The 13,058-nt window shown below is 62.8% G+C and overlaps 1 protein-coding gene across 1 annotated transcript; it reads right to left on the bottom strand.

The window, feature by feature from the left end:
* Positions 1 to 266: 266 nt before the first annotated feature.
* KIRREL2 (kirre like nephrin family adhesion molecule 2) lies at positions 267 to 12,383 on the bottom strand. The gene is made up of 16 exons (XM_090052633.1): positions 12,256 to 12,383; positions 10,231 to 10,380; positions 9,295 to 9,444; positions 8,731 to 8,888; positions 7,735 to 7,883; position 7,672; positions 7,106 to 7,212; positions 6,774 to 6,922; positions 5,889 to 6,016; positions 5,650 to 5,776; positions 5,072 to 5,172; positions 4,524 to 4,725; positions 3,746 to 3,856; positions 2,761 to 2,867; positions 2,531 to 2,614; positions 267 to 1,520 (listed from the first exon to the last, which is right to left on the bottom strand). Exons 1-16 carry the CDS (start codon positions 12,305 to 12,307, stop codon positions 1,080 to 1,082), a joined length of 2,217 nt encoding a protein of 738 aa, XP_089908759.1. The 5' UTR covers positions 12,308 to 12,383; the 3' UTR covers positions 267 to 1,079.
* Between the last annotated feature and the right edge of the window lie 675 nt (positions 12,384 to 13,058).

Here is a 13,058-nt window from a genome sequence, read left to right as displayed (position 1 = left end):
GCTCTAGGGTGGAGCTAGGTATCACAGCTACATAGAACAGAGGCCAAGGGAAGCCCCCTCCCAGGGCCCCAGCTGTACCGGTCCCAGCTGGGTACTGGGCAGACTGCACCTCAAGGAAGCCCCAGCAGTTTTTATCCCCTTCATGGGAGGGGCAGGGATAACAGGTGGCCCCACCTCCAAGGAAGGGGTGGGGACAAGAGGAAGTGACCTCACACAACTAGGGGAATGACAGGAAGTGACCTTCAAGCTTTCAATTAATTCCTCTTTAATGGCATATAAATTAATAAGCTGCCCAACCGCCCAATTGGATGCCTGGGGTTGCTAGGCAATGCAACTGCGATCTTGACTAGGCCCATTTCCTGTTCTCTTGGATCCGCGGCCTTCCCTGTTCTCCATGACATTCAGCCCCTCTTGGCCCCTGAGGCCTATCCCCGAGCCAGTGGGGGAGGGGGGCAGCCACTTTGACCCCTCCCCCCCTTCGGCCATCTTGAAACCAGTGCTTGGCTTCTTCCCTGACCAACTGAAGCTTATCCCTGAGCTGTCAGTCATCATGGAGCTATCTTATTGACCATGGTCTAACCCAATGGCTCCACTTTTTTTGCCAGTCAATGGGAGCTCACCCCTAAGACTACTGGAAGGGCTTCTTGAACCAACCACCTGAGCCTTCCTTTCCGCAGCGCAGAGGCAGGTGCTCAGCCCAGCCTGCAACTCCTCCACCTGCCCTACCAAACCCACCATGTCTGCCATCCTGAAGCCACTCCCATTCCCTTTCCCCAGCCAACCAGCTCATGTCCCCACCCCTTGTGATGCTGGCCTACTGCTGCTTCTAGTAGCAATGGCAGCCATCTTGACACAATGGAAACCATCTTGAATTGATGGCTAGGGCTCATGGGTTAACAGCAGCCACCTTGAATCCATGGGTGGGGTCTCAGTAGCAGCCCCCTTGAATCCATGGCTAAGGGCATAAGAGTCAACAGCAGGCATCTTGAATCAACCAAGTATGCTGTCCCCCAGCCAATGGCAACAGGTTTTTGTGTACATGCCCCCACTGGCCACGAGTGGCTGGGCCTCACTGGACATCACACATGTGTCTGCATACGCTGGTGAGCTGGGCGCCCATAGTCTGACTGCTGTGAGAGAGATGTGTAGGAGAGGCGGGAGCAGCCTGAGGCCTTGCTAGCTTGGTCCGAGGCCTCATAGCCGCTCTCAGCCTTCTCATAGGCTCCTGGCTTGATATAGCTGGTGAAGGCCCGGGTGTAGGGGGCTGTGAGGTAGCCCCCGCTGTAACCCCCATCTGGTGGGAACAGGCGCTCATGGGGGTCAAATGTTGTCCGCGAGGACCCCGGTGCTCCCAGGGTGTAGCGGTGGGCATAGTCATAGAGCTTGGCCTGGCCTGGGAAGAGGCTGCCAGGGGGTGGGGCATAGAGTGGGGGTGGGGCTGGTGCATAGTCTGAGAAGCTGCTGGGCCCAAGGAGCGGCTCTTCATGGGCTCGAACCTTGTAGTAGCCATTAGTTGGGTCCTGGAAGAGGTAGAGGGGAAACCAATGGTTGAGGGTCTCTACAATAAACATCAGTCATCTTGAACCAATGATGGCCATCTTCACCCAACAGTTGGGCATCTAGATGGAGGCCATCTTGACTCAGTGGTTGGAAGTACAGGGGCCAAGGGTAGCCATCTTGACCCAGTAGATGGATGCTCAGGAGTCAACCATTTTTCAATATGGCCATCATTGACCACCCAACCAGTGGTTCAAGATGGCCACTATTGAGCACCTGGTAGTTCATGGTGGCCATCTGAACCAATGGTGGCCACTTTGAGTCAATGGTTGGGTGCCCAAGTCAAACTGTGGCCATCTTTAACCAATGGCAGCCATCTAGATCCACCACTTGACTGCCTAGTAGTCAAGCAGTAGTTCACTATGGCCACCATTGACTCCTAACCCCCAACCACTGGTTCAAGATGGCTGCTGTTGGGGGCCCAGTAGGTCATGGTGGCCCTCTTGACCCAATGGCAGCCATCTTAAATCAATGATTGGGTGCCCAGGAGTTCATAGCAGCCATCTTGAACCAATGGTGACCATCTTGAACAAATACTTGGAGGCAGCCTAGTAGTCAACTATGACCATCTTAAGCCAATAGTTGAGTGCTTAAGAACCAAGGGCAGCCATCTTGAACCCACAGTGGCCACCTTGAACCAGTGTTTGGGGCCCAAGGGGCAAAAGGCAGGCAACATCACTCTGTGGCAGCCATCTTGAGCCATCAGCCTCAGGGTTGTGAGAAGCAGTGAGAGCCAAGAGCACAGGGCATGATGGGAAGCAGCTGAGGCTGGGGCCTGTCCAAGAACCTCAGGGCCAGGATGGCTTCATCCCGGGGAGGCCAATGGCACTACCCCTCTCTGGGTTCTCTGTGGGGCAGGAAGGAGACAGAATAATCCCATGGCTGTGGGGGAGGGGGTCCTGTGGTTTTGCCCTGCCCCATATGGCCTGAAGGGGTGGAGCTGGTGGTTCAGGGCGGGGCCAAGGCAGCTCACCTTAATGTCCTGGCTCCCATTGTCATCCTCCAGGATCTCGCTGTGCTCTGTGTGGGAGGTGGCTGGGGACTCACTGCTGGTGGCCTAGGGGGGGCAGTAGGCGATGGCGTGAGTCCTGGGGGACTGGGGACATTGGGAGGAGCAGGAGAGCGGGGTAGGGGCAGGCACACAGTGTCAGACCCAGGCCTCCACACACTCCCAGACACGTTTTCCCTGTGTTGGGAGCTCACCACAGGCTGCCGAGGCCCCTCGTCCTCACTGGGCTGCCCGGGGCTACTGTTGGCTGAGGTGATCTGCACCAGGACGTCTGCTGGCGACAGCTTGGTTCCCCTCTGGACTGTGGGATGGACAGATGGACATAGCTGTTAGCTCCTCCCCCCAGGCCAGATCCTCACCCCCTGCTTTCCAGCTTCTGGACAGTTGGGGGTTAACCATGTATGCTGTAGGGGGAGGGGCTGACCTATGTATGGACCAATTGCCTGAGCCGGGGGGAAGCATGGCAAAGGTATGTGATGCTTCCCACATGCATGGAGGGGGGCCTGGGTCACACCCATAGGCATGTTGGCATGTGTGATCCCCAGGCACGTTCACCCATGTCGGGGTGGGATGCGTGTGGACACAGGCGTGTGCGTACACACATGTGGAGGGAGCAGCTGGGGGCTGACATCTTCAGATTGCACAGCCACATGTCCAGGCATTTTCTCTCATGTTGAGATACACTCTAGAGAGGCGATGACACGTGTTATTGTGCTCCCGCCCAGGTTGGGATTACGTGTGTGTGTGTCCTAGTGCATGCTTGTATGTGGGAGGAACGTCTGTGTGCACACCCACAGGGGTGTTTTCATGTGCTGTGGTATGCGTGTTTATCCAGCTGTGTTCTCATGTGCTAGGCAGTGTGCACACACGTCTCCAGGTGTGTTCCCATACACTGGGGCATGTCTCCATGTGTCCAGGCATATTCCTGCATGTGTCAAGTCATGCTAGCACACACTAGGTGTGCCCATGTGTGTCTGGACATGCTCTCACATGCTGGAGGTATGTTCTCAGCCACTGACTTACAGACGTGTAGGGGCAGACACACAGTGTCAGACCCAGGCCTCCACACACTCCCAGACACGTTTTCCCTGTCTTGGGAGCTCACGCAGCCATGTCTCACGCATGTGGGCACATCTGTGCCCACCTGTGACCTCGTGTGTCACCACGCAGGGGCCTCACCATTCCGGCAGCACTGACGCCGGCAGCACACGGAGACCACGGCGATGAGCATGGCCAGCACCAGGGCGGCGGAAGCGGACGAGGCCCCGATGATCGTGACGGGCAGGACATCTGCGGTGGGGGAGACAGGTGAGATGCACCCAGCTCTGGTGGAAGCGGCTGCATAGAACAGGGTGGGCGGAGGAGCAGAGGTGCAGGGCAGAGCTAGCTGGAGGGGGTGCGGTTAGGTGGTGTGGGGGGAGGGAGTGGATTTTAGGGGTGGGGCTAGGCACCTGGGAGGTGGGGCTAGGTAAAGCAGAGGGCAGAGTTATGCAGAGCAGGGGGTGTGGTCAGGGCTGAATACCATACAGGATAGAAGGTGGAGCTATACAGAGCAGGGGGTCTCACAGTGCAGAGGGCGGGACTATACAAAGTGGTTGGGCAGGACTTAATGCTATAAACGGTAGAGGGTGGGGCTATGTACAGCAGGCTCTGGGCCTCACAGGGCAGGGGGCAGGGCTTAGTGTGAGGGGGTGTGGCAAGCTGCAGAATGGGGTGGGACTATGCAGATCAGGAAGCAGGGCTTATTGGCAAAGCTATGAAGAGCAAAGGTGGGGCTGAGGCCAGGCAGAGCAGGGGGCAGGTATCAGAGCCCAGGGGCATGTCTATGCAGATTAGGGGGTGGGGCATATCTGCCCAGAATAGCACAGGGGGCAGAGCCACAAATAGCAAGTGAAGGGTGGGGCCAGACTATGCAAAGTAGGAGGCAGGGTCATGCAGAGCAGAGGGCAGAGCTCACCAGCACGCCGCAGGCTGGTGGCGGCAGAGGCAACGCCATGGCGGTTCCAGGCAGTGCAATTAAAGGGCCAGGCAAAGTCTTCGTCCTGCAGTGGTTGGATGAGTAGTGCAGAGCGCAGGCCCTGCCCCCAGGGCACTGTGTCCACCATGTACCGCCCTGGCCTGGCTTCCAGTGCCACTGGTCGCTCTCCCCATGCCCATGCCTGCCAGGGACACATAAAGTATATGTGTTAGTGGGCACATTTCATGCACGTGGACAAACGTAGGTTGGTCCGCAGACACAGAGAACCCCCCCACCAAACAGCCTGGACACAGGACACACAGATGCCCCACTCCTCTCCCCTGCCACTGGGACGCAGGATGTGCGGACAGCCCCTCCTAGACACACAGACACAGGATGCATGGACACCTACACAAGGGATGTGCAGATGACCCCCGGGACACATGGATATGGTAGACATGGATGCCGCCCTCCACACACATGGATATGGGACATGTGGACTCCCTTCCCCCCAGATGCCCAGACACGGGCCACGCAGCCAGACTCACGATGCGGTCAGGGGGTGGTGAGCTGCCCACCATGCACTCCAGCCGCCCCCGGGCCCCTGGCACCGTCGGCTGTCCTGGGTCCAGCTCAATGATGGGCGGGCCTGCCAGGTCAGGACAGGGCCCAAATTAGGAAGCCCTGCCTACTGCAGAGGCCCCGCCCCAACCAGGGAGGGGTACCCAGGCCCTGCTCTTTTAAGCCCTGTGCACCAGGGAGAAGCCCCACCTCCAGTAGACCCCCCACTAAGTGCCCCACCTCACACTTATTCCTTATGTTCCCACCCCCAGGGCATGCCCCCCTAAGCTGTGCCCCCTCAAGCCTCTCCCCCTTCCTAAGCCCCACCCCCAGGCTCATCCCATGTCCCACTCACCCCTCCCTAAGCCCTGCCCCTCAGGACCCACCCAACTCCTGACCCCATCTTTAAATATGCTCCCCACAGAGCATACTCCTCTCCCTCTAAGCCCCACCCCAAAGGCAGCCCCTCCCCCTCCTCAAGGCCTGTGACCCCCCACCTCCACTCCTGGCCAGCCCCACCCCAGAGGCGGCTCCTCCTTCCCCCAGCCCTACCCCCACCCCTCACCATTGACCGTGAGCGTGACCTCCTGGTAGGCCACACCAACGCGAGGCACAATGGCCTTGCACACATAGGTGCCCGCGTCGTCCTGTGTCACAGCTGCCAGGCGCAGCGTGTTCCCGTTGCTCAGCACCTGGGGAGGGGGTGGTGGTCAGGGCCCGGACCCCTGGGTTTTCTCCAGCTGTGGGAGCGGAGTGGGATTGGGGGGCGGGGGAGCTGGGGGCCCGGACGCCTGGGTTCCTTACCACACTGGAGCCCTTCTTGGTCCAGGCCAGGGTGAGGGGCGGGTTCCCACTCCAGGCACAGGTGAAGGTAGCATCGGCCCCAGTGTCCACGGTGAGGGGTGTGGGTGGGGCCAGAAGGTGGGGCCCAACTGTGGGGGGTGGGAGTGCTCAGTGCCATGACTCCCCCTAGCACCTCCCTGCTCCTCTACCCCCTGGTGCCCCCCAGAACCTCCCTCTACTCTCTCTTTTAGGAGATCCCTTGTCCCACCACAGCTATTGGCCCCCTAGTTGTCCCTGTTGGCCAATGCAGCCTCCAGGGGCTGGAGACAGCTCTGGTGCCTCCTGGGGATCTCCATTGGCTACTGTGGGGTGCCCCCTAGATTCCCCAAGTCCCCTAGTGCCCTCCCAGAGCTACTGCAATGGGTCTAGAGCCCTCTAGTGGCTACCATTGGCCATTGTGACCTCTATCTGGGTAGATGCAGGCCTGGTGCCCCCGGGGTTCTCTGTTGACCACTGCAGGGTGCCTTTAGTGCCCCCATGAGGGCCACAAACCTCCCAGTGGCCCCCCAGCGCTACTACAATGGGTCTAGAGTCCCTTGGTGGCCCCTGCAGCTTCCAGCTGTGTAGATGAATCCCTGGCGCCCCCTGGGGTCTCTGTTGGCCACTGCAGGGTGTTCCCTAGGGACCCTGAAGTCTCCTAGTGCCCCCCATGATCACATCCACCTCAGGCCCCCTAGCAGCCTCCAGTACTATTGAAATGGGTCTAGAACCCCCTAGTGGCCCCCATTGGCCACTGCAGCCTCCAGCTGGGCAGATACAGCCCTGGCAGCCCCTTGCGGTGGGAGGGGTCACTGATCACAGCGCCCCTAGGCCTAGGGACCTCAGCAAAGCCCTACCCCTACTTACAGTGTACATCCACCAGGGTGGTGATGTTGGTGGCCCCAGCAGCGTTGGCGGCCTCGCAAGACACAGGCTGGGTGAAGAATGAGTGGTCAACCGTCGCCTCGTAGCTTGGGCCCTCGGCCCCTGCAATGGCCATGCCCCCCTTCATCCACCTGCCAGGGGGAGGGGCACAGAGCCTCAGGGGGTGGGGCTTGGGGAGGATTCCTGCTCCTTGTAGCCCACTCTGGCTAAGGCTGCAGCTCCTTTTGCAGCCACTGGAGGGTTCCCTGAATCCAGCTCTCATCCCCCAGCCCCCTCAGCTCAGCAGGGGACCCCAGACACCCGGGTTCGCTCACCGGTAGGAGGTCACCTGGGGGTTGGCCATGGCCTCGCAGAGGAAGCGGACTTTTCCCCCCTCAGGGACTGTCGGGGGCTCCACGGACAGGACCACAGCAGGGGGGGTCTGGGGTGGGTAGGGGAGGGGGGTGTTACAGAAGGGTTCTGTGCCCTCATGGTGCCCCCCCCAGGATCTCCACCCTCCTCAAGTGCCACCTGGGTCCTCTCTGCCCTGGGGGTCCCCAGTAGGCAAGAGCTCCCAGACCCAGTCTGGGTTCTCTTGGGCTCCTAGTACCAGCCTCGGGGTGGGGGGAGCTCCCGGACACCTGGGGCCTCTCCAGGTTCCAGCATTAGCCTGGGGTTGGGGGGGAAAAAGGGGGAGCAGGGAGCTCCCAGACACCTGCGTTCTTTCTGGGTGCCTCCAGGTGGGCATCAGCTCCTGGGTGTCTGGGTTCATATCGGGTTCCAGCACCAACCTGGTGGGTGGAGGGTGCTCCTGGACACCTGGGTCCCCTCCCCCACCTCTGCCCTAGGGGGCTGCAGTGGGGCACAGGCTCCCTGGATTCTCTCTAGGCTCTAGCACCACCCTGGCAGGGGGGAAACTCCCAGACACTTGGGTCCCTTACCCCCACTGCCCCCGCACTCACACTGCACGTCGAGGGTTGCCGTGACCTGCCGGCCTGCTGGGGCCGCGGGGTTGCTGGCATGGCAGGTGAAGGTGGCGCCAGCATCAGCCACACTGGGCACGAGGAGCAGGGTGCTCACCGCTGACTCCCGCCGCCCATCCACCATCAGCTCCTGGGGAGGGGGCATGACAGGAGGAAAGCATCCCTTTAAATCCCCCCCAGACCACTCGTATCCTGCTCCTCACCTTCCCTTTAATTCACTGCCCCTTTAATATCACCCCATTGCCCCTTTAATTGCCCCCATACTATTACACCCCTCCCTATACTGCTCCTTTAAAACCCCCCATACCGTTCTTATCTCATCTGCACTGTCCCTTTATTCCATCTCTGCCCCTTTAATCCCATCTCTGCTACCACTTTTATTTTCCCCACACCATTTATATCCCAACATTACCTCCCCTTTAATGCCCTCTGCCCCTTTAAGGCCCGCACCACACTTTAAATTCCCCACACGCCATTCCTAACCCCATCCCTACCCCCGCTTTATTCTACTCTTGCCCATTTAAATGCCCCCATACCAGTCTTGTGTCACCTTCACCGTCCCTTTAATGTCCCCAGAGCCCAATTCTGCCTGCACTTTCTTTATTCCACTCATGCCCATTTAATTGCCACCACCATCCTTATCCCTCCCCACTGCCCCTTTAAACCCCCCACCATTCCTATCCCCTTCCCACCCCCCCTTTCTTCCACCCACACTCATTTAATCCCAACTCTGATGCCCCTTTAATTGCCCCCATACCATTCTTAATCCCACCACCACCTCCCCTTTAAGACTCTCCACCGCCCCTTTACAGCCACAGCCCCTTTAATCCCCCCACACCACTCCTGTCCCATCCCCACCACCCCTTTATTCCATCCCTTCCCCTTTAAGTGCCCCCATACCATTATCACACCTCCCCTTAAAGGTGTGTGGGGGGGTGTATTAAAGGCCTGTTAACCCCTCACTGCCTGGCCCATACCTTGGCATAGAGGGTGCCAGTGAGGGGCTGCCCATCACGGGCCCAGCGGAGCTCGGGGGCCGGCCTGGCGCCCCCTGCCCGGCACGTCAGGTTCTGGGCCCGCCCGGCCCGGACTGGCACCCGCGGCCCCTCTTCAATCACCAGCTCCTCAGGGGGCACTGGGGGGTGAGGGGGAAGGCTGTAAGCTTCTTCTAAACAGTGCCCTGGGGTTGGGTTGGGTGGGGTGGGGTGGGTGTTGTGAACTTCCTTGCAACAGTGCCCCGGCATTGGGGTGGTGGGGATAGTGAGCTTCCTCTCAGAGCACTGCCCCCATTGTTGGGGTGAGGAGGCGTGTTGCAAGCCTCCCCACAACAGTGCCCCAGCCTGGGGGGAAGCAGGGGTTGAGCTTCCTCAGAGCAGTGTCTCCATTGTTGTTGGGAGGGGCTGTGAGCTTCTCCCTAAGTGCCCCAGCATTGGGGGGGCTGTGTTGTGAGCTTCCCCACAATAGTGCCCCAGCATTGCGGGGGGGTGGTCCTGCAAGCTTCCCCACAACAGTGCCACGGGGCAGGGGGACACTGCACTCACGCAGCACGGTGAGGCGGGCAGGCCGGGAGCGCAGGGCAGCCTGTGTGGCCTGGCACTCGTACTCTGCGTCGTCACCCAGCTCCGCCGCTGCGATGCTGAGCGCGTGCTGCCCCGCCTCCGCTGCCCCTGCCAGCGAATAGCGTGCCCAGCCTGGGCAGGAGGGTGGAGTGGAAAGAGAGAGAGAGATAGATAGATATCAGCAGTGCCCCCCAGCAGCTCATCCCCCAGCCCCTCTGGGGGCTTCCCTGGGTCTAGAGCCCCTTTGTGGCCTCCATTGGCCACTGCAGCCTCTAGATACAGCCCTGGTGCCCCCTGGAGGTCTCCACTGGCCACTGCAGTGCTCCCCCATAGCCACAGGCTCTCCAGAGGGAACCCAGAGGCCCCCAGTGCTATTGTAATGGGTTTATAGCACCCTAATGGCTCCCATTGGCCACTGCAGCCTCTAGTCTTCCTCACAACAGTGCCTCAGCATTGGAGGAGGGTGCTGCAAACTTCCCCGCAACAGTGCCATGGGGGTGGGGGACACTGCAGGCCAGGAGTGCAGGGCAGTTGGGTAGAAACAGACCCGATGCCCCCTGGGGGGCCCTGGTGGCCGCTGCAGTGCCCCTTCAGTGCCCCTCCAGGGCCACAGCCACCCCAGAGGGCACCCAGTGCTCTCCAAGGCTATTGCAATGCATCTAGTGCCCCCTAGTGTTCCTCATTGGCCACTGCAGCCTCCGGACAGGCAGATACAGCCCTGACACCCCTGGGGGTCTCTGCTGGCCACTGCATTGTGCTCCCTAGTGCCCCCCACCAAGGCTACTAACCACCCCAGAGGGACCTGGGGCCACCTGCTGCCCCCAGTGCTATTACACTGCAGCCCCCTAGTGGTCCCTGTTGGCCACCACTGCTTCCAGTTGGGTAGAACCAGACCCGGTGCCCCCCCAGTGCCCGTACCCGGAAGGTCTCGCTCTCCACCCAGGGCCAGCCCATCCTTGGTCCACTGTACCATGCCCTGATAGCCCACGATCACGCAGGGCAGTGTCACGGCCTGGCCAGCCACCACCACCTGGTCCTCAGGCTCCTGGGAGAAGTAGGCACCTTGGCCTAGGGAAGGGGAGAGGCTGTGAGATCCACCCTCTGCCACTGGCCCCGAGGCCTGGGTTCTCTCCCCAAGCTCTGGGAGGGGAAGGCAGCTGGAGGAAACCCAGGAGGTTGGGGTTCCTAGCTGCTCCCACCCCCACCTGTTTCCAACCCCCTCCCCAGCCCCCAAGACCTGACTCTCTGTGCCCCTCCCCCAAGCACCGAGAAGGCGGGGGGCAGGGAGCCTGCATGCCTGGGTTCTTTTGGAGGGCAGTGGGGTTGGACCGGCCCGGATGCCTGGGCTCACTCTCGGTGAGGCGGGGGGGGGCGGGCCTGAGGAGGGACAGCGGGGAAGGGGGCTGGGAGCTTGGATGCCTGGGTTCCCCAGCCCTCCCTTTCACCAGCTCCCAGCGCCTCGGGGCGCCGGTGCCAGCTGAGCCGTGATCCCAGCCCTGACAGCACTCGGCAGCCGCCACCGCCCCCGGGCACCAAATCCCAGCTCAGCCCAGCCCTGCTGGGGGGCGGGGGGGCCGGGATGCCTGGGTTCCCTCCAGCTCTAGGAGGTGGGGACTGAGGGGGGGAGAACCCAGGCATCCCGGCTCCCTGTCTGCCCCCTGCCTCTGGGCCTCAGTTTCCCCAATCGGTGGAAGTGGGGGGTGGGGTGGGGCAGAGAGCTCCCACCTCCCTTCCTGGATGCCTGGGTCCTCTTGCAGCACTGCCTGCTCCCCCTCGCTCCCCCTGCCTGGCACCAGCTCAGCCCCAGAAATTAGGTCAGTCCCGAACTGCCAACAGATGGTAATTTGGTCTGGCGAGGGGTGAGGGAACTCAGGCGTCCGAGCTCCTGGCCCCCGCTGCTCTCAGCCCCCAACCCCCCAGAGCTGGAGACAACCCAGGCATCCGAGGTCCCAGCTCACACCAGTGCCCCCTGCCCCCAGCCCCATAGAGGCAGCATTAAGCCCCGCCCACAATCCTTGGAAGCCCCGCCCCCAAGCACCAGGGTTGGGGTTGGGGGGTCGGAGACCCGAGATCGATGCCTGTCGCTCAGGCTGTCGGGCGTATGGAAAAACCAGGGGTCCAGGCTCCCAGCCCCCTGCCCCCCCAAGAACCCAGGGGTCCGGGCTCCGACCCCCCCTGCGCTCAGCCCCCAGCCCCCCGCCCCCCCAAGAACCCAGGGGTCCGACTCCCAGCTCTCAGCCCCCATCCCCCCAAGAGCCCAGGGGTCCGGACTCCCAGCCCCCCCTGCGCTCAGCCCCCAGCCCCCCCTCCAGAACCCAGGGGTCCGGGCTCCCAGCCCCCCCTGCGCTCAGCCCCCAGCCCCCGTCCCCCCCCCCCAAGAACCCAGGGGTCCGGACTCCCAGCCCCCCCTGCGCTCAGCCCCCAGCCCCCGTCCCCCCCCCCCCAAGAGCCCAGGGGTCCGGACTCCCAGCCCCCCCTGCGCTCAGCCCCCAGCCCCCCCTCCAGAACCCAGGGGTCCGGGCTCCCAGCCCCCCCTGCGCTCAGCCCCCAGCCCCCGTCCCCCCCCCCCAAGAACCCAGGGGTCCGGACTCCCAGCCCCCCCTGCGCTCAGCCCCCAGCCCCCGCCAAGAACCCAGGGGTCCGGGCTCCCAGCCCCCCCTGCGCTCAGCCCCCAGCCCCCCCCAAGAGCCCCGGGGTCCGGGCTCCCAGCCCCCGAGCACAGTCCCGCTCCCCGAGTGGGGAAGGACCCGATCCCGCCCCCGCAAGCATCTCTCAGCTGCTCCCCCCGACCCGCCGTGGCAGGGGCCGCGGGACCCAGGCGTGCAGGACCCCCGCCCCGGGCACGAGGAATGCAGCCAAGGGCAGCTGCCGCGGCAGTGGCAGAGGCGGGGAGGGCTCCCGGCGTCCGCGCTCCAGCCCGCCGCGCCCCGCGTCCGCCCCCACCTGCGCGGACAAGGCAGCTCAGGGCGAGCAGGCGGACGAGCGCCGCCGGCATCCCGGCCCCGCTCCGCCGCCGCCGCCGCCGCCGCGCTCTCTGAGCCGGGCTGCGGGCGCGGGGCTCCTGGAGCCGGGCGGCCTTGACCCCGCCCCCGGGCCGAGTGGGCGGGGCCCGGGCTCATTAAGAAAAAAAGCGCCCACGTGATACACACACACCGCACACGCACGGGACCCAGGCGTCCCGGACACACACACCGCCCCACCCCCCACCTCCGTTATATGCGTGTCCCGGACGCCCGGGCCCCCAGGCGAGCGGGGCCAGGCCCTGCCCGCCCCGGGGCTGCCCAGAATAGCGCCGGCCCCGGGCCCCGCAGCACAACAGCCTGACGCAACCCGCCGCGGCCCGGCCCCCCAGCGCCCGGGGGGACACAAGTGCACCCGCGCACACGCACAGTCCCGGTGCTGCTGGCATGGGGCTGTCGTTTTCCTGGTGTGTGTGTGTGTGTGTGTGTGTGTGAGCCATGTGCTTTGTGCGTCCCTGCCACACGTGTGTCCTGCTCTTGCTGCTGGGCCTCGGCCTGTGTGCGCGTGACTGGCGCCCCCGCCCCCCATGTGGGCATGCCTCGTCCCAGACATGCGTGTGAAGACACGCGTGTGGGGGGCGGGCCCTGGCCAACCCCCCCAGGGGCTTGGAAAGGCAAGGGCTGAATAATGGGGGGCCGGGCGGGGGCAGACACCTGGGTTCTGCTCCCAGGGGACCAACTCGGGGGACCCCCGACGTCCGCCCCCCCCATCCCGGGGCTGGGAAA

Source organism: Crocodylus siamensis, chromosome 6 (genome assembly GCF_052110815.1).
Source record: "Crocodylus siamensis isolate JL-2025a chromosome 6, ASM5211081v1, whole genome shotgun sequence".
In the NCBI taxonomy this organism is placed as follows: domain Eukaryota; kingdom Metazoa; phylum Chordata; order Crocodylia; family Crocodylidae; genus Crocodylus; species Crocodylus siamensis.
This window is presented reverse-complemented; position numbering and strand designations above follow the sequence as displayed.